This window comes from Electrona antarctica (genome assembly GCF_951216825.1).
Source record: "Electrona antarctica genome assembly, chromosome: 16".
NCBI lineage: Eukaryota > Metazoa > Chordata > Actinopteri > Myctophiformes > Myctophidae > Electrona > Electrona antarctica.
The window spans coordinates 24,435,104-24,457,166 of NC_136797.1; the positions used below are offsets into that span (position 1 = coordinate 24,435,104).

Sequence of the window (22,063 nt, forward strand, 5' to 3'; positions counted from 1 at the left end):
TATATATATTCAAAGATTTGCGCCACATTTTCACGATTTTTCAAAAATAGCAGACCTACAAGCTCGTAGCGCAGTATAACATAATGCTTAAAACACCAAAAGGGGTTCCCGTACAGAATGGGTAGTGGTTAAAATGTAAAATGGCACAGATGCTTTCCGGGGTGGGTTAACAAAGGGAGCGGTCATGCTCACCGCATCGCTTCATTAACCACGGTGGCCATTTTGCCCTGTTATGTCATACTCAGGCTCGGGGGGGGGGGGGATTTGTTTTTTCCTGTATTGATCTGTTCATCAATATATTGATCAATATATTTCATCCATGTTACGTCAGAACCCTAGTCGCTTTCGAACTCGCTTTAGCGAATGCCCAGTCCTTCTGGTTCCTCGTGCCAAATCTCGTGCCAAATCATCACTTTTTAGACTTAGATAGCATTTGATACAGACTTATAGCATGTTATGTAGACAGCACAATAATTGCATTGTATGTAGTCATAGCACTTCATAGTATATATGTACAGCATAGTATAGTATATATGTATAGTTTATATGTACAGTGTCATTATATAGATATGTTCTAGCTACGTTCTTAGCTTACGCATGTTTCTTGATAAATGCTTTTTATATATGTGATGTATTCCCATGCTTTTTGTTCTTGCTTAATGTAAATCGCTCTGGATTAAGAGCGTCTGCTAAATGCCTAAATTGTAAATTGTAAATTGAACTGAACTGGGAAAGGCTTTCAGCATCGGCGCATCTGGTTCTTGGAACCTCTTGCAACAAGATCTAAAACCAAATACCCTAGCATCTATCCATTTTAGGAATTTACTAAATAGCTGTTCATTGCCTGTATGCAACTGTTTGCTAGTGTCAGCATCGTGTTCTTATGTTATTTTTAATGTGTAATCTCGGAATCACTGTAAGTGAGGGTCTCCCTCAATGATCTCGTCTCTTCTTAATTATTCGATTGATCTAAACAGCAATCTAATCAATGAGGAGATAATCGACAGCTGCGGCCCTAATTACAGGTCGCTTGTCTGTTTCTTTATACATTAACAGTTCTGCTGCATAACCCGCTTTCCACGCTATTTAATCCATGTTTCTGCCCTGCGTAATACGCTAAACCCGCTATTTGTTTTATGCGTTTAACCCATTTTGGGCGGGAACCCCTTTTGGTGTTTTAGCTATTGAAAAATAGCAGATCTACAAGCTCATAGCGCGCCAGGTCTGCTATTTTTGAAAAGTCATGAAAATGTGGCGCACATCTTTGAATATATATTTCAGAGCGAACATTTTTAACTATAATATTGGCTTCTAGCGGGGTCCCTGGAACTACATATTTTGAGATGGGGGTCCATGGCCCAATAGAGATAATTCTGGGGGTCCTTGACATGAAAAAGGTTGAGCACCACTGACATAGAAACATGGGTTTTTCAGATTTTTTAAAAAGATTTAGAAGCCTTTTTTTTAAATGGACCTCAGTCCAAAATGGGTTAATTCGCCGTTTTTTAATAATCAAAAAGAAATAGCGGATTTGACCTGGTGACGAGGTCGTCGCGTTAATAATAATAAACTTTATTTATATAGCAACGTTCATGTCATAAAAGTGCTTTACAGGATTATGATGACAGGTTATGACGACGAAACCGGAAATCGACCCGTGCTCTGGGCTGCAAGGGCTTCTGGGAAAATGAGTTCAATGCAAGTGAACAGTAGTTTCAACTGGACTCCAGCAGCTCTCACTGCCTGTTGTTGTTCCGGATGGCATATTTGTCGGTTCGACAACAAGCCATGGAACTATTTTCATGGACCAAAGGTCGCAAATACTTAGGCGTATGCTCCAAAAGGTAATTAAACAATCCCGGCAGCCTCGGTATATGTCACCTTTTAATCTAAAGCCGTCAAGGTGTTAAACCTTAGAGTATATATGAATAGAGACGGCACCCGAGTTCTCCTCCCATCCACTTGCATTAAGTTGCTCAAAAGCGCATGAGGCGATTTCACTGTGCATTCTGGGTAGGAACAGAGTGCATTCTGGGATGGATTGGGCCCAAACACATGAACGCGCTGCCGCTGACTATCATTGCAGGCATTCAGCGTTCACGTGTCATCGTGAACGTGCACAATGATAGTCAACGGACCAGCGCGTCCATTTCGCCTCAGGGTTTCATCCGGGTGCCGTCTCTATTCATATATACTCTAAGTGTTAAACGTGTACAACTATAAATACTGTAATTACTCACCTGGCGGTGGAACTTGATGGCCTCAACAAAGTTTCCCAGGAGGTAGTGCGTGTTGCCCAGATTACCAAAGGCTCTCCCCTGGGCGGCTCGGTCCCCAAGCTCTTTGACCAAACACAGATTCATTCTACAAACAAGAGGAGCACATTCCTGTTTAGAGTGGTGGTTCCTGGACATTTTCATGTCAAGGACCTCCAAATCCATATGCATTTGATCGCAGATGCCCAATTGGAAAGATTTTTGTGCCAGGGAGCCCCAACAGACAAGACTTATTGACACAAAATGTTAATGATTTAACCCATTTTGGGCGGGAACCCCTTTTGGTGTTTTAAACATTGTTATAATTTAGCTATTGAAAAATAGCAGATCTACAAGCTCATAGCGCGCCACCGAGTGGCGCGCTACAAGCTTGTAGGTCTGCTATTTTTGAAAAATCGAAGAACGACTGACATAGAAACAGCTTTTTCAGAAAACTGTCAGGATGTAGGAGACATTTTTAGAATCTGATCTCAGGTCTCAAATGAAAAAAAGATCTACAAGCTCACAGCGAGTTGTGATGCAACGTGTTGTGAGCTTGTAGATTGGCTATTTTAGAATAGCCGGAATTTGTAATGGTGCTTTAAAGTGTTTTAACTGTTCGCTGGGGAGCCCATTGACTCCTCTCGAGGACCCCCGCCCGGACCCCACTTGGAGAACGAGTGATTTAGATTATGTCGTGACCAACTAGCCAGTGACATTGAAAACCTATTACATTTCTTTGACAAAGACTGCGGTCACTCACTGCAGACAGTCAAAATTCCTGTCACATCATCTGTGGGATGTGCAATTTTCACCGATGCAAATTGTGAAATTATCAGCAACATGTGGACAAAAACCGCTGCAACACTGCGTTACTGTCGAGCACTTAAGCTTTGTGTGCATCTGTGAATCCACAGGGACCCGTGCTTACGCTTTTAATGTCCTTTTGATGGAACAACAATTGCAGTTTAATCACACACTTTGACACAAGCCTGTTCTGAATCATAGCTGGCACTTTCACCTGTACTGTGCCCGTTAATTGCCTTCAGCTGGTAGTGTGTGGGTTTAATAGGCGATAATGGGCCCAGTATGAAGTGTTTATTTAATGTGTGTGCGTGCGCGAGTGTGTGTACGTGTGCGTGCGTGCATACCACTGCTTCTCAACATAGGGTACGAGAACTACCCAATGTTTAACGTACTTCTGCCATGAGCTCATGTATTAAACTTCAAAATAAAAATCTAGTTAAAATCAACACTAACTCGTAGTAGCCGGTAGCCCTTTGCAGCGTGTCTCTGACGTCAGGAGGAAGGTCTCCAGGTTCTTGCGTACAGCCCCATAGCTGTTGCTTGCCCTTGGCATGGAACACGTTCCCAACGTTGTACAATGCTCTCGCCTCTCCCACCTAAAGCCACACAAACATTAGCAAGACACGTGTTAACATCTTCCTGCAATGGGAAAAATCACAAACCACAACTGAACCTCTGCCGACAGTCCACTAGCTGTTCTGTGGCCAGTAGTGGCCAGACAGTAAAAAAAATTGTCAGTCTGGAGTTTAATAATAATTTTTAAAAAAAACAGCATACCGGTAGTCCAGACTCTGGACTATGCTGGTTTTTTATTATTATTAAATGTTAACAAGGCTTGTTGTGTTCTGAAACAAATTAACTGTGTCTGCAACTTTAACGCATTCAGGACGGGAACCCCTTTTGGTGTTTTAAGCATTACGTTATACTTTAGCTGTTGAAAAATAGCAGATCTACAAGCTCATATGAGCTTGTAGATCCTCTATTTTTGAAAAATCTTGAAAATGCGGCGCAAATCTTTGAATATACTATATTCTTTCAGAGCAAACGATTTTAACTCATATATTTGCTCCCTAGAACAGCACATTGTCAGATGGGGTTCCTTTACATGAAATAGTTTGAGAATCACTGACATCAGAAAAGGATTTAGAAGACATTTGTAGAAGCTGGTCCTAAATGGGTTAAGTGGTAGGACGAACATAATCCAATAGCTGCTGGCTCCAAATTGTCACATCGTCGCTGTCCGGTGAGTCTTTGCTGTCATCATTATGTCCAAAAACGATTACTTTTCAGAATTCAAATTCTAGCCAAAAAAAACTAGCCAATCTAAAAGCTAAGATCTTGACAAAGTAAGGCATTTATTTATGAAAGAACATATAAAAAGTTAATATGGAGATATGGAGATTTCTGCCTGACGACAATTATGTTAAGTATGGTAAGTTGTCCCGGTCCGATCACGTGATCGGAAATCAGGGCCGATCACGTCATTTTCAAATGACCGGAATTGGATCAGGAGCAAAAAAACGTGATCGGGACATTCTTGTATCCATATCCATATCATGATATTAGAATGGATATTGTCTGTGATTTTGGATATTGTACTATTGTGACATGCTGTAAGTGTAAATATCGGATCGGGAAAAATCGGTATCGGCTCTAAATCAAATGATCGGAATCAGACCAGGAGCAGAAAAAGGTGATCGGGATTCGGGACATCCCTAATGGTACGGTTATGGTTTAGATTAGAATATGCGTGCGTGTGTGTGTGTCATACCTTGTCACCCTGCTCTTGAGAGATGTCTAGGTGCCTCTCACAGCACACAGCTGCCTCATCAAAGCGCCCCAGCACCTTTAGCGTATTACCGAGGTTACCGCTGGCCTTTCCCTCACCTATTCGGTCTCCTATTGTCCTGAAAGTGAAAGGAAACGGTGCCAAAGTAAGGACACTGAAGCGTCTTAGGTCACTGGCCCTCAAGGTGGGGTCCGGGTGACGACCCCCCGCGGGGCGTCCTTGAGGGGGCTCCAGCCAGGGGATCATATGCGGGAACAGTTTAAACACTTCCAACATGTCCACATTTTTAGAAAACATTTATTTTTATTTTTTTAAGATTTGTTTTTGGCTTTTGTGCGGCAGTTACAGTGAAGACAGACAGGAAAAAGGGAGAGAGAGAAGGGGAGAGACATGCAGCAAAGGTCGTCATGAACGGGACTCGAACATGCGACACGCTGTCAGGCCAGAGCCTATATGTGGCATGCGCCTGGACCACTAGGCCAGCGGGCGCCCCAGAAAACATTGACACGAAGATATTTGGATATCACTTGTCTATGTTAATGATTAATGAATGAATCCTATTTTCTTCTGTTCCATAAAAACAATATGACGATGTTCATTTTACATTATTAATCATGTCAGCTAAAAGGTTGCTTCAGGTACGAGTGATCCTGCTGGGAATGTGATGTAATAAGTTAAATGCTCCTGCTGGCTCTAATCGCTACCCAGCTGGAACACCAAATGCACACCTCTCGGCACAGTCGGCAGGGGAAGGGATTAACGAGCTCGCCAAATATCAAGCCGGTGGTTGGTCAGCGTAAACGGTTTCAAATCCCCCGTCACTTTTTTCTGGGACAGGGCAAACACCGGGGTTGTGGGGGGGGGGGGGGGGGGTGGATAACTCAATACTTTGTCGCACATCTGTGTCACATCTGTGTCACATCTGTGTTGATTTCTAACAGAAAATAAACGCCAAGTTAATACATATGGAACCTCATTATGTTCTGGCTATGCATCTATGATGTAAAGTTTGCGAATGACAATTAAAAAGTAACTAGATGAAAAGCAGCATGTATGTTTTTCACTGAATGCTGTGCAATTTTACACTTTGGTTCTGCCAAGTAGTCCCAATAACAGGCTAATGTTTAATTAAGCAATACTAGACACTTCTTTTGGGCTTGTTATCAGAGACCTGGTTGCTTATTTCCCTCACAGAATCTGGCAACACTGTTTATTCGTCACTCAGTCATACAGGCAGAAGCAGCGGTGGGACAATAACAACGAGGTAATAAATAAAAAGGACTGGATAAGACTAGACTAGATAAAAATAAACTAAAGTTATCAAGTTATTTTTGTGACATCGCCATATGGTTACACACCCGTACGGGGCCATTTGGAACCCACTCAAGGACCTGATGAAGACCGCAAGGTCGAAACGTTAGTCTTTGTATACTTTAGCACCTAATAAAAGGCTCTAAATGTCCGTGCTGCTCCAGTCCCTTCTCCTTCTGCCACTCAAGGACCCTTTTTAGACCCACTAGTGTTTCCAGTAACACGCACAATAGCCGCACCCTGACTCCGTTTGACCAGAATGGAACAGAGCCTTCATTAGTATCATCGGTAACACCTGTGAAGGAAGTAGGGAAAGGGGCCCCAAGTTCTTTCCAAAATGGCGTGTGTGCATACGGAGCCCATTGCGTCGTCCTCACCTGGCCAGCGTGAGGTCATGTTTGTGGTACTCCAGGGCCTTGCCGTACTCCTTCAGGTAGAAGTAGGCGTTGCCCAGTTGGCTGTAGATGGCACTGAGGGTCTTCAGGTCTTCCGTGCCCACCTGGACCGCCGCCTCGAAGAACACTGTTCCGCCTTTGAAGTCCCCCGCTTTACACAGCCTCTCTCCTTCCAAGGCCAACTCTAAGCAAGACGCCTCCATCCTGAGCGCGCGCACACACACACACACACACACACACGCGCACACGTACACGAGCACACACACACACACACACACACACGCACACACAGGGAGACAGAAAGTAGCTTGAATAGGGTTATCGTCTTGACAAGATCACCATAGCAACAGGGTCTGTAGTGTAGCCATGTCAATGTTTCCTTGACAACAGAGTCAGACATCATTCTGACACGACGATGAGCATCTTGAAGTTGCACTTCCAGCTCATTCTACCTTTTTGAGTGGTGCAGCCACTCCTATAGACAGCTATGTGTGTCCCTATGTATGCGTGTCCCTGTATGTATGTACGATTCCGTCCGAGTACGGAAATAGTGTCTGTCGACCACCGAGTGTCACTGTTGCACAGCCTAACACATACACAACACACACTCACACACACACACACACACACACACACACACACACACACACACACACACAGGGGCCAGGGAGGAGGGCTTGTACAGTACAGTACAGTACAGTACAGTACAGTACAGTACAGTACAGTACAGTACAGTACAGTACAGTACAGTACAGTACAGTACAGTACAGTACAGTACAGCACCACTCACTTCAGACTGGTCTGATTTCTTTCTTTTTTTTTTAAATGTATGACTCTGTAGAGGATAGCCTGCCCTCTATAAGAGTGTCTGTCCGTCCGTCCGTAGCTAACTCGGTTTCTTGTTCACACCGCCAGTGAATCAATCATATTTACTTTAAATATTTAACTTTTATTTGATAAAGGGAAGTCAGATCAGGCTGAAACCATGTGTCATACATCATAGATATGTCATATCAGAGAAGGTATTAAGATTGAGATTTAAAAGGAAATAGGTCGACACATTTGTGTCCACCTATTAAAAATATCTATAAAAAGTAGGCTTGCGTTTTGTGTAAAGGTCAAGGAAAATCGAATTGATTAGAATACCTAGTTAACCTGCAGCATATAATGTAATGCATGTTGTAGATATGTTAGTTACTATCCCTGCTTAATAGAAATTGAAAGCATTACGTATATATACAGTATGCCAGAAATAACTTAACAAAAGAGCAAGACTGAGCAGGATCAGACTGCTCTCTGTGTATACTACAGTACTATACACTCTTCCACCCACCTCTAGAATGGCTTGGTTACCATGGCAATGCCTTGATCAGCAAGGCCAAGTTAGGCTGTGCAAACTACGCTACTCTCAGCGTCGTCACTAGTGACTAGTCCCACGTCAAAGTCTCTATACCGTTACGTGTCGGCATTACTTTGTAGCAATAACCTTACAGTTAAAAACATCCGAGGATGAGACACAATAAAGTCCAAGACCCATTTTCATTTGTGTTCCTCATAAACAAATCCAAAGGAATTTGATTTCACAACTTTCTCCCCGGGCAACTCGATCAGCACTAAAACGATCATCTGAAATCATGTTTTCAGCTTAGTGGTAAAGAAACCTGTCTCCAACATTACCTGGGTTTCAGTCTGACTCGTGTTTTCTCCACGTATACCTGTAGCTCCAGTCGCAAAGGCTTAAGCACAGCTTGGGGCCGAGGCCCATGGTGCACTAATCTGCACACTGCCCTTTCTGCCCCAGTCAGGGGGCAAGACCCGGGGTCCATGGGGGGGGGGGGGGGCAAGATCAATATAAAAGATCAATATTAAGTAGTTAAGGAGTTAGTATTAAATCCAGTTTTGTAAAATGACAGTGAATTCCATCCGCATGCCTAATTGCCTGATTAAGGTATAGTGGAGCACTGGTTTAGATAAATGTAAAAAAAGAAAAAAAAAGAAGACAAATTAACTTATCAATTGCCTTTTCACATTCTGGCTAGAAGCTGTGAACAAAGCGTCCCATGACAAGGATTACATCTGCTTTTCACGTCTTCCAAAGAGTTCAAAATCCAAATATTGAACTTCAAAACAGTCAAAGGAGCTTGAAAACCTGAAACTCCCACGCAAGAACATACAGCAATGTTATCCAGGCGTTACGAAAAGCCACATATAAAACCAGAAACCCAACGTTTATGTTTCCAGCACTGAAGTTATAAGTTCAGTTCCTCCAAGTAAACAATTCAGTTGTCAAAATCTGGGAAAATGGCCAGCTCTCGCTGTCTTCAGTAATACTTTAAAAAGTCTCCTCTCTGTGGATCCTCTCCATCCTCCCAAACGTTATTTGAGGTCACGGACACCAGGTCCATATGACTCTGATGAAGACCCGCATAGGTCGAAACGTTAGTCGTTTTTGTATACTAGCACCTAATAAAAGGCTTAAAATGTCTGTGCTGCTCCAGTGTCCTCTCCTTCTGCTATTAAGTGTCCTTGTTCCTGTGGCTTGAGGCGTGTTGGTACTAGACTCCCTTTGTTATTTGAGGTGACAAGGAAAGATTCGGGGGGCGAGGGCGCTGGAAAACGTGCGACAGCAGAATGACACCGGGCGGCACGCACCTCACACACACCAACAAGACAGTGACGGGTGGGGGTGGGGGGAGAGGCATCTGGCCAATCACTAATCCAGAGATCTGAACCTTCTCAGAGGACAGCGAGTGAATATCCCGGACTAATCCATCTGTCTGCTGACTCCGCCACTGACACTAGTCAGACAGGGGCTGACACTATAGGTCTCAAGAGGCACAAGTACAACATGACTTGTACTGTACAAGTCATGTTCTACTTGCCCCGCAGGCCATGAACACTTGCCCCAAAAGTATATGATAGGTCAAATTTGACCGTTCAAGTTAAGACTTGTTTTCTTTTGTTTGTTTGTTTTTTAACTTTCTGTGGCCGTGCGATTAAAAAATGCCATACGGCAATTTCTTATGATAAATACCTACATACTAGCTATGAATATGACTGTATGGGTTCACGACTTGTTATTCTATATCTTTAAGTGTAGCACAACAGTGAACAGCATATTATAGGCAAACACAGTGCTCTTATTTTACATTCCACAGACCAGAAGACAGAGTGCTCTGGCCACGTTCAAGTGTTTAGACAGATACATCTCGTGTTGTGTGTATTTATAGACGGTTGTGTGATGTCCCCTCTCAAACACTTGCCCGGTCAGGCAACCTGAAATCAAACTCCACCTGCCCGAAACTTCTGTTCACCATGCCAGGGGCAGGTGGGCAACCCTTAGTGTCAACGCCTGTAACATTATTATGTTAATACCAAGAAAGGCACACGACCCATAAACCACTTTCTTTCTTTTCTTTCTTTTTTTAACTTACATTTTCATCCCATAATTTTGCAACCCATTTTTTCACCCAGTGTCAATTATCTAATGAAATCCTGGGCGCTACACTTCCTCTGCCAACCTGGGGGGGGCAGCGGACTGACTCATGCTTCCTTCTATGCATGAGGAGTCCAAGCTGCTTCTTTTCACCTGACAGGGGGGAGTTTCTCCGGCCGGACGTAGCGCGTGGAAGGAACACGTTATTCCGACCAGTTCCTTTCCCCTCCATCAGGCGCCCCGGCTGGCCAGGGGGAGGTAGTTTAGAGACCAGGAGGAGGGAACACGCCCCCCAGCGCCCACAGCGTCCCCAGCGGGAATCGAAACCCAGGACTTTCTCTCTGTGAGGCCACAGCACTACCGACTGTGCCACCGGTCCCCCCTCCATAAACCACTTTCAACCAGCTGTCTCCATTTTGGCTGTGTCAATTGTGTCGGCTATGTTCGCTATTTGGCATATACAGTACGATGAAGTATGTAGGGCATAAAGAGGCAAGAAATCCTTTGTAGTTTTCCTGTACAGGTTTAATACAGAAAGGTATAAAACACTTGAATTGATGTTTTCTTTTATATTAAATCACTTGATGATCGAGTATTCCGTTTGATCCACAAATTTTGAAGTCCACAAATTAGATCATAACAACAGAGACATTTGCCGTTTCATGTGACCTAAAACACTCATAAACACTAATTTCAGCTCATTTAACCGTCATGGACTATACTAACCTAGGAAGGTCTTTCAGTATTTGATTGGTATTATTAAAGTCTTGGAGGTTAATAAAAATCTGACTTGTAGGGGACAACCACAATCTAATCACTAGCAATATTATTAATATACAATATAAAACCATACAAATATTGTATTTTTAGTTGTATAGTATAGGCTAGTTTGTCGATTATACTTTTAATGCAGTAATGGTCTTTTTTTTCTCCTTTTTAGGTGTTAAAAATGTCCAATTGTCACTTCACTGTCTACTGTACACAGTGCAGTGTGTTCATGACAGAGAGGCCCCATTTACTGTACAGCTGACATAATAATACTGTAATAGTACTGTTACAGCCAAAAGGCATCCGTGCGATCTAGTCACAGTAAATCTGGAAAGACCTCTCCTCAGTCTCCTGTTATACTCAAAGAACTGTACAACCTGCATGTTGTCTCAACTTGTCTGCAGGCTTCCTGACTAACAACAAACAGGATCAAACAGTATCCGGAATTGGACATGGTTAATTTCTGATGACCTTGCGCAATGCGCATTATTCTGCATCACACCAACTGTACTTAGTTGAAAGTCAATATGTCTTCATCTGCGAATGGATCAGATTCAGGACGCTAGCCTAATCCCTCCCTTGAAGCGGAAAACGTGCTGCAGCTGCCAGTGAATTCAGTTTGGGTTAGAGCTGAGAGTCAACAGCCAAAGCTGTGAGAAATGCTGATGCTCATCAAGAAATTGGCAGACTAAAATGGCGGTTGTCATAGTTGGCCAGATCCACGTGGGAAGACTAGAACTTGGATGAAGGAGACAGATGTGGAAGACATCGGACCAGACATAAATGAGAAGATCATTTTGACAATCGCCTTTATTTTGACGGCAGTAATTACGTTAACCCATTCTGGGCGGGAACCCCTTTTGGTGTTTTAAATACGAACTTGTAGGTCTGCTATTTTTGAAAAATCGTTAAAATGTGCCTCAAATCTTTCAGAAAATTGTCATGATTTAGAAAACTTTTTTTTTTTAATTTCGACGTCAGGCCTGAATGGGTTAATGTTTATCTGAGGCGCAATTGATGGGTTTGCAAGTCTGACACAGCAGCACAATCGCTGCATAAAACCCTACATATTTAGTTGACTAGGGTCACCCCTCCTTTTTCCCTCTATACCAAATCTATTTGCTGAAAATTGCCAATCTATAAGTTCACAACGTGTCGCATTGAGACACGTTGTTCTGCAAATGTTCACCTATTATTATGACATGCCCAGAAAAAGCGTTGAAAGCGTTGAAGTAGTTCAAGAACACAAAAGTTGGCCTAATGAAAAAAGGACAACCCACCACCACAACAAGATCAGTGGCTTGTATTGCATTGTATTTCACACTTGTATAATCAGTGTGTGCACTGTATCCAGTCTGAATGGTTCTCTGAAAACAAGGGTGTATAATCATTATATTCCAGTTAGGTATGACTGTCATTAGTCAAACATGCACATGGTCAAAGGAATATTTTGTAAAACAAACATTCGGCAAAAATAGACACTATTTGAGGTATGACAATAGGGATCAACATACATACACACACAGCTTTTGACGTGGGATTCTCAGTCAGCACTGATGGGAGATGTAATTCATACTAGGGGTGGGTCCCGATTCCCGAACCTCGGGACCAAGCAGGTACCGAACAGAACATGCTTTGGTACCGGGTATCGAACCGAACATGCTTTGGTACCGGGTATCGAACCGAACATGCTTTGGTACCGGGTATCGAACCGAACATGCTTTGGTACCGGGTATCGAACCGAACATGCTTTGGTACCGGGTATCGAACCGAACATGCTTTGGTACCGGGTATCGAACCGAACATGCTTTGGTACCGGGTATCGAACCGAACATGCTTTGGTACCGGGTATCGAACCGAACATGCTTTGGTACCGGGTATCGAACCGAACATGCTTGGGTACCGGGTATCGAACCGAACATGCTTTGGTACCGGGTATTGAACCGAACATGCTTGGGTACCGGGTATCGAACCGAACATGCTTGGGTACCGGGTATCGAACCGAACATGCTTGGGTACCGGGTATCAAACCGAACATGCTTGGGTACCGGGTATCGAACCGAACATGCTTGGGTACCGGGTATCGAACCGAACATGCTTGGGTACCGGCCGGGGTACCCATTCAAATCATTCAATTTCGGTTCCTACAGACGCACGCGCGCAGTCACGCGCTATTTATTAAATATTTATTATTTGGCTTCCCTTTTTATCCTATCCTTGATGTTGTTTACAGTAGATACATAGTATTGCTCAGAGTCTAAGGCATATATTTTGTTATGGTCATTGTCAGTAGTAGTAGTAAAAGTAAGAGGTAAATACAGAATACATCATTAAAAAATAAAACATGCAGCTCAGTATCCACAAATGGCTCAACTGTTAAAGGAGAGGATGTTAGTCTATTCATAAGTCTTAAATTAAAAGCTTAAAAGAATCAAAGATTTTTGTTAAGCATTTGACCTCTTATTTAAGTTATTTTATAGGCTACCATTTTGCAACCGAAATAGGGAACCATTAACGCCATTAGCTTCTTGGGTTATAACAAAAGATCCTATTCTCCATATGCAGACCGTGGCCATCTTACCATATAAGTTAATGGCAAGGTGCTACCTAGGTGAAACTTCCCATTGGCAGCCCATTCATCCAAACAGAAAAGTCCTATCTGATTGTATTACACAACGTCAAACTCACCAACATTGCAGCTGTACGGAAAGCTTGAATTATTCCTTTTCTATCCTCAAAGTGTTTGTTTCATAAAAGTCCACTGTAGACATGTTATTATGAGCTACGTCCACACGTGATTAATACCTTTCCCAGACCATACAACTTATCACCATGTAGTTATACGACAATGTCATGTCACTACTATCGCCTTCCAACATCCTGAAATGTACCGTAAGTACACATCAGACAGGAAACCTCTCTTAGTTTGCATATGACAGCTCAGCTAAAAATCCTGCAGAACATTCCTGGTGATGGTACTATACTGCCAAGAATCAAGTCAAGGTTGTAATGTCCACCATTTCAAGATCATCAACTTTACGGGCAAGGAGGAGAGGCCAGAAACAGTAGAGCGCTGCAACGAATCCCAAAGCTGATTTTGGATCGACTAATAAGATGATAAGTCAAAAAGACACTGTACAATATCATTGCGACCGAAGGTCGAAGTTAACTATGGAATCGTGCGTTTTTTGTCCGTCAGTCACTCAAAATCTCCATACATGGGGAAAGTCCCCATATATTGTGCCCAGGTCTCGTGACATCACTATGACATCATATGGGATGAAAGTAAATCAGGGTTCATAGTAAATGCGACCTGCTGTCACAATTAAGCCCATATATGGAGATCCCTGGTGTCATCAATATATATGGATATTCCATATTCCATATGTTGATCCTTCCCCATCCATCCTTCCTCGATGTCTCCCTTTTGACTGATACCAGTCCATTCAAACTCTAGACGGGCCGCCCCAAAGTTATTTGTGCAGCCGCGCCCGGCAGCCGACGAAAACTAGAGTTCTCAACAGGCCCGAAAATTAAGTCCCGGCCCTACCTGGTCCCTCATCAAACCCTGTACACTCAAGACACTGCCCCCGCTGCCACCCTTAGATCTCCATATATGGAGCTGACCTGTTCTGACATTCCATATGTTGATCTGACCTCATCAAACCCTGTACACTAGTCAAGACAAGCTCCATATATGGCCTCGCCGGACGAGGTCGCTTCTCGCCCTCAGGCGTCTTACTGGTTTTAAGCCTGAGTTATACTTGATGGAATCGCACAGAGACAATAGGAGATTTTAATTTACATTTTTGACAACGGAGCATCATTTAACCCATTTTGGGGCGGGAACCCCTTTTGGTGTTAGCATTATGTTATGCTTTAGCTATTGAAAAATAGCAGATCTACAAGCTCATAGCGCGCCACCGAGTGGAGCGCTACGAGCTTGTAGGTCTGCTATTTTTGAAAAATCGAAGGACGACTGACATAGAAACATAGCTTTTTCAGAAAACTGTCAGGATGTAGAAGACATTTTTAGAATCTGATCTCAGGTCAAAATGGGTTAAGCATTAGGGACCGCCCGCGGTCCCAGACACACTTTCCACAGTGCAGCACACAGTAAGTGTGGCAAAAGTGGTCGTCATAAGCATGATAAAGCATCTTTAGTTGTGTGTGACATCTATGATCTCGATTCACAGCGTTGTGACGAAGGCTGTAACAGAGCAGCTTCTGGTAGCATGACCTGACGAAGATGTAACTGAAACATCGAAACGTTGTCGCTTTTCACTTGCAGCCTGTTAATAAATGAAGGGCCTAAATTGTCTGAGCTGCTCCAGTGCCTCCTTCTCTCATGATACCTGTCCTGCTTCTGAGATGCACCAGACTGGCCTGCCATAGGCTAGAGGCGCGGTTTTGGAACTCCCTTCTGCAGCTTCTGGTAGCGTCAGAAATTAGAAGTCTTCCGCAATCCGGACAAACAATCACAATGTGTGTCATTAAACACTACCACTGAGCTGCAAGAAATTTAAAATAAATGTACCGGTAGTCTAAGGGAAGCCTGGAGACCATACTTGAAGATTTTTAATATGAAGCTGTACAATTCAAACAGCGGAGTCCATTTGTATTGAAGTCTATCAATCAATTTCATTTATGAATAAATATGAGTATGCAATTCTATATCCCATATATTTTCAACTTTGGGAACAGTTCAATTAAAGACGAAAATAAGGAACATAAGTTCTGAATATTAAGCATGAAAGAGAAAATTAGTTAAACTATAGTTAAAGGAGCATTCAGTGATTTGAGTGATTTGGAAAACCACCCAGTCCGCCCCGGTAACAAAATGTGCACATGCACGCTCTACAGTGGGGGGAAGTGCAACAGGCCAACAGTATGTGCATCAAGGCTCGATCATGATTGGAGGAAGGCCCCTCTCATCCTGATTGGATGAAGGCTTTGCCACCCGCCACCAAAACTGAAACTAGGGGTTTTTGACCCCAGGGGCTCACTGAGGACAGGGAGAAACTCCTTATATGGTCAGCACACTATAGTAGGGAGGATTATCCAGAAAAAAAGAAAAAATAAGTGATATTTAGATTAAGTCAAATCACTGAATATACCTTTAACAGAAACATTAGAAACAAACCTAAATAACAAACAAACCTAAATAACACAACAAAAAACAAAGCAATATGGAATTGAAGCGGGACGAAACAAGGTACAAAGGAATTAGTCTCGGCAGCAAGATGTTTTTATTTATTTATTTAGTTTACTTTTATTCTTGCCATCGTTGTGGCTGACCTAAGAATGCCTCAGAGTCTATGTGGTACAGCCTGCCATTCTCTCCTCTGCTTACCACTCTAATTGGTCTGTTTGGGAGACATTCATCCCATAATAGGCTGCCTGTGGTCTAAAGGAGACAGTCTTCCAATACAGTCACCATGGCAGAACAGGGGAAGCACACCCCTATTGGACAGGTTTCAGGAACCAAAGTCACAGTGAAGTTTTCAGTGAGGTCTGACAGTAAGCTGAACTTCACCATGAGCCATAATGTATGCCCTTTCAATGAAAACAGCTTAGTGTGGACTGTGAACACACACAGCTGCCCGTCAGATGAGGAAGATTAGTCATTGTTGTTTTGTAATACCGGTAAATAACTAGTACTTGAGTTGGACAACATACTTGAGATCAAGTAGCATACCGGCCACAGTAACTGACTTTACTGACAATTTAATAAAGTGTGTGCTCTTGTGTATAACTATTTACTGGTGTAAGACTAAATGCCTTGTTTATGGCATCATGAAAATACAAGAAAAGAAAAAGAAAGAAAAACATGAATTCAGTGTGGAAAGTGAAAGGGCCCAACAAAGGAATGTTTTTAACCAAACCATAGCTGTTTGTGGTCCCACTCCACACCACTGGGACAGTGTGAGGTGATGTTGACAACAACAATCCTTTTAAAGCCTTCACACTTTTTTCCACCGTGGTTTGATAAGCTCTAACAGCATAATATGATACACATTTCTAAGCTTTGTTGTGAGCAGAGCTAGTAAACAAATGATATTGTTACATAGCTGCTTTTCTTTTCTTCCTTTAGGCTCAGTCAGAAGGCGTGCCACAAGCGGCCGCACGCACGTCCATTTCCACCAGCACCCAAATGCGTCAGTGCCCTTATTATCTTCTCAGTGCATGATATTAAAGGTCATATAAAATGCGAGCATGAGACTGTAATATCAGCCTTAACTAATCGCCACAGAATTAGCACTGATGTCAAGCGTCAGAAATGAATATGTTACTTCAGGCAACGTCAATCCTGGCCATACTGATTATGGCTGAGAGTGTTGCAACCTCTAGGAATAACCCTCATCAAGTGGTACCTTCATCAAGGTATTTCGTTTCAGTTGTCCTTGATAAGGGAGATTGGGACAGGTGAACAGCAGCATCATTGTAGTTGATTTACATACTTGGGAGAGAGAGTGCCCTTGTACCAGAGAGGATAGAAAATAATCTCAATTCTGACTTGTAATGAATGTATTGTATCCGCATGTATTGTACCGCATGTATTGTACCCGCAAGCCTTACCTAAGGCCTTAACGTCAGAATCACAACTGAATGTTCATTGATTTATCAGAGCTCTCTTGTAAAAACAATTCTCCAAAATAGGCTACCGCCTGCAGTATATATTCTATAATTCTGTTGTTTTGGTCATTTCCATTGTCAGGAGTGGACTACACGTTCTCACCCTGGCGTCCCTATTTTCGATTTTCGTCATTAGACGGAAATTTAAACATTTTCCAACATTTTCAGGAATCGCTGAAATAGCCGATCAACAAGCTCACGATGTGTCGCGACGCAACTCGTTGTAAGCGTTGTAGATCGGCTATTTTCGTGTGACACGAGGAAGTGTAAAATAGGGCTCAAGTGGTGATATCACCCTACAGTATATCCAGCTCATGTACAGCTCTCTGTTGGAGCTCTTCTTTCATTAGGGATTCTGTACTGCTGTTCCCCTTTGGCAGAGTCCTGGTTTAGCCCAGGAACTATGTCCTCAGAGTACTAATCCAGCCCATAATTACAGAGTGCCAAGGCTAGTTGTCAGGGAAACCAAAGAGAAACTCTCTAGGAATGTGTTTTGCCGTGTTGTATGTCTATCTCAATCCAGGCAGAACCTTTGCTCTATTCTCTCTTTCTGTTATATTGCATTTTTTCATTCTCATATCTGCCTGTCCAGTCTGCTCTATGGTAAAGAAAAGATAAAATGGTGCATTTATATACAGTAGTGGCTTTTGACAAAGCGCTTTACGATGTATTATATACATACAGTGACACACACACACACACACACACTCAGTCTCTCACACACGCACACGCACGCACGCACACACGCACGCACGCACGCACGCACGCACGCACGCTCGCTCAGGAGCAGTTATAATGGGGTTCACATTTTCGACACAAAGCCAGGAGGAGCCAGGAATCGAACCTGGAACCTCCTGATTCCAAGGTGGCCACACTACCTCCTGAGCCACTGGCCACAGCTCGCCATCTACCCCCTGAATGCCTCACTTAACCACTTAAAAGCCTTGTTTCAACATTTTCAAAAGATATTAGCCAATGCTAAATAAACAGTGTAAAAAGTGGAACGTTACCAAGTAATAGACATTTTAGGTGAATGTCAACACCACCCAGAATTGGGTCATTACACAATTATATTTTCCCCTGCCTCACAAAATGAGTTGTGAGATTTGAAGACAACACACAATGGTGATTTAGCGTTTTGTCCTAAACCCAGAAGTTCACTGAATCAAAATGTGCTCTTTTGATTTGTAATAAACGCGGTAATAACTAAATAATATTAGACTTTAACAACAGTGGGAGGGGGCGACAGTGGATCAGGAGGTAGAGCGGCCGCTTGGGAGCCTTAACGGTTCCCTGTTCGATCGCGGGCTCCCCCAGAGAGTTAGTGTTGAAGTGTCCTTGAGCAAGACATTGAACCCCTAATTGGTCCCAATGAGCAGTCTTGCATGGTTTCCTCCGCCATCGGTGTATGAATGTGTTGTGTGAATGTAATGCACAATCTCTGTAAAGTGCCTTGGATAAAAGGTGCCACATAAATGCACCATTTGCCAAATTATTGCACCATTTCTCTAGGGTTTTGGTACTAAACTATGTCATCATAGTAAGTTCATCATCATCATTTTCCGACCGCAGTCGAGATCATGGATTTCACAATGCCACGCCAGACTTCCCGGTCCTTCATTGCCACCCCCCAGTTCCTGCTTACTGATGCATGTGTCCCTAGCGATGACATCAGGGAACGACAGTTTTCTACCTCTGGTCTGCTTTGAGGCAGGAAAGGGACTTGGAAGGTTCAGGACATTAAATAGGCTCTACATGGTGAATACTGTCCATCCTTGGAAAGACAAAGAACACAGCCATTGCACTAAGAAGGGTATGGATTGACACTGCGTAGGCTGGAGACTGGAGAGTATAGAGGGCATGCTATACAGTAGGCAGGCCTCTATTGCCATATGATGGAAACAAAGCAAAATACAGTAAGTGTGCGCACGGCTCACGTCACGTCATGTTTGTCCCAGGGGCATGGTGACCTCACAGGGCTTGTGAATGTCAATTCACAACTCAGCAGCCATTAACATTCTCGGCAGCCCCCTCTGTGTACACAGCCTGTCCCTCAAGTGGCGTGAGGGTAGCAAGCAACAACAATGGCAAGACATCGAGAGTGTTTGACGTTGATATTAATGTTTGTCCAAAAGTCTTCTGGATAGGATTTGGTATTGCGGAGTACTGTACACGTCAGGTCACATCAAAGTGCTGGCTGAACGAATGTGTCACATTTTAACAGTAACACACACACACACTGTGTCACTGACTGTCATGTGACATTTATGTAGTGCGGGGTGAAAGGGACAACAAAGTTCCATCACACAAAACAGATATGACTCATCAACTTAAAGCAGTGTTATAAAATAATGATTAGAATTACATTCCTCTTCACATAAATGAGTTAACCCATTCTGGACGGGAACCCCTTTTGGTGTTTTAACTAAGCATTATGTTATACTTTAGCTATTGAAAAATAGCAGATCTACAAGCTCATAGCGCGCTTGTAGATCTGCTATTTTTTTAAATATCGTGAAAATGAGGCACACATCTTTGAATATATATTCTTTCAGAAGACTTTTTTTTTTAATTTCGACGTCAAGCCTAAATGGGTTTTAAGAGCATTGTGCTTAATTTTTGCCAGCCCCAAAAAAGTACATATAATGTACAGTTGCATGATGTACAACTTAGGCAGCAGTACTAAATGGGATGAGTTTCATAAATGCAAGAATGTTATGACCTTTGATTTCCTGTTACATTTATTACACATGGTAATATAATATTACAGTAAGTTAATAACTCATTTGTGTCACTGCCTATTATATACACGTCTGTCAGATCAGAAACCACAGCAGTCAGGAGGTGTATGTGTAGGTCTGTATATATATATATATATCTATTTTCCTCACACGTGTGTTCTTCTGCACTGCATTACATGTGGCGTGTGACATTTCACCCGATATTATATGATGCGTTTTGGTTCTCAAACTTTTTCATGTCAAGGACCCCCAAATTGACACTTTATTAGCCCGCGGGCCCCCCATTTGAAAAAGGTATGCCAGGGACCCCCATAAGAGAAAATTATTTTTACGGCTATAGCAGTGATTGTCAACCATTGTAATTTCAAGGACCCCCCAGTTTGACATGCATTAGGCTACGGACCCCCATTTAATGGCATTTTTTATCTCTGGAACCCCAATTGTTATTGTAAAATCAATGTTAATTTAACTCTGAGAGACCCTAACGGGTCAATTTGGTTCTATTTGTACACTCTGTGTTACAGATCCATTTGGTTCCTAAACTATCCATCATAGCTGGGGACCCCCTGGAACTCCCTCAAGGACCCCTGGGGGTCCCCAGACCCCACTTCGAGAACCACTAGGAGCCTTGCGTCTCTCGTATTCCCGTCCCCAGCTGGGCCAGAGACACATCCCACCCACCCATCACCATGTCCACGTCTTACGTGGCTCCCTCCAGTCTGCACATTCCAGCCACAGACAGACCAGAGTAGACCAGACCAGCAGTCAGTTCAGTTCACCCAGGCTGGGGTCTCAGGGAGCCAAGCAGCAAGCCCAGGAATGAGGGCTTAGAACTGAGGCTTTAGTTTGGGGAAGGAAGGAAGCTGTGCCTGCCTGGGTCTTTCTTTCTTGGGGCTCTACCTCTGGTACAGTACGGGGAGGAGAGCTGGTTTCCTTGGCTGGCTGTCTTGCTCCTCCTCAGTCAGTCAGTCATGCATTGAGCCCGGCAGACACTTACTGTACCTCCCCTCCCCACCCGTCTCTTTCTTCTCTCCTTGACCCAGAGTAGACCCCCTCCCTCCACCGGTAGGTAACAACAGTCAACTCAAGATCAGGCAACAAAGCTTAAATCTGTGCGTCTCCCCGACTCCCCCATAATAGGGTCCTACCTTGAGTGGAGCCTCTTGCTTGCTAGATCCTGGTCCATAGTACCGTTAGCAACGGACTGAGCCATGGAAGGAGCTGCTGCTGCTACTGCAAGTAGCCTACCTGCCTCTTCCTTCCGGCTCGACCCTCCCTTCAAATATCTCCTCCGCTAACTATTCACCACGTCTTTTCTTTTGTATGCCGCTCAGCCATAGAGCTAGCTGCCTCCCTCCCTCTCGCTCTCCTCTCTCTACACACACACACAGTAATGGCAGCTGCTGAGGAAGTGAGGTATTGTGCAAACACAAACCATATAAAAGACAGCCCCTCCCCCGAAGTGACATCAGAGGCTGCTGGGGAGTAAAAGAGTGTGAGTGAGCATGAGCGAGATTTTAGCTGGTGAAACCCATACCCCCTTTCTGAAACCAGCTCCTCGCCACTCGCTCTACACACTTGCCCTCGATATGCGCGTTCACGCGAGGCTGCGCCATATTAAGTGTCGTCCGAAACCAAGCAGCCTTGAGTGGAAGTGGCTTATAAAGCCCTCAAGAGCGAGTCTGTGCCGATCTAGACTCGATTGCCTTGTGCAGCCCTGTTCTCTGTCCGCATGGAAACCGCGACCTACAAATGTACCACCACAAATAAATGATAAATAAACTCCTCCTAAACAATCTTCATCTGATGCAGAATAGACAACACTCCAACTGATGTTCACAAGGGCTCTTTATTTACCCCACCGTGAAAACAACTATAAATTAAAGTTATGAAACCACACAAACAAAACAACTTTTAACACAATG

At 43.4% G+C, this 22,063-nt stretch overlaps 1 protein-coding gene across 1 annotated transcript in view; it reads right to left on the minus strand.

The window, feature by feature from the left end:
* Nucleotides 1-21,543, minus strand: part of gpsm1b (G protein signaling modulator 1b) — a 44,647-nt gene extending 23,104 nt beyond the window's left edge. Inside the window, exons 1-5 of the mRNA XM_079524568.1 lie at nucleotides 21,287-21,543; nucleotides 6,540-6,761; nucleotides 4,834-4,969; nucleotides 3,516-3,658; nucleotides 2,241-2,364 (exon numbers count right to left, since the gene is read on the minus strand). Coding sequence (XP_079380694.1) covers nucleotides 2,241-2,364; nucleotides 3,516-3,658; nucleotides 4,834-4,969; nucleotides 6,540-6,761; nucleotides 21,287-21,351 — 690 coding nt within the window. The 5' untranslated portion in view covers nucleotides 21,352-21,543. The remainder of the gene's footprint in view (nucleotides 1-2,240; nucleotides 2,365-3,515; nucleotides 3,659-4,833; nucleotides 4,970-6,539; nucleotides 6,762-21,286) is intronic.
* Nucleotides 21,544-22,063: the final 520 nt, after the last annotated feature.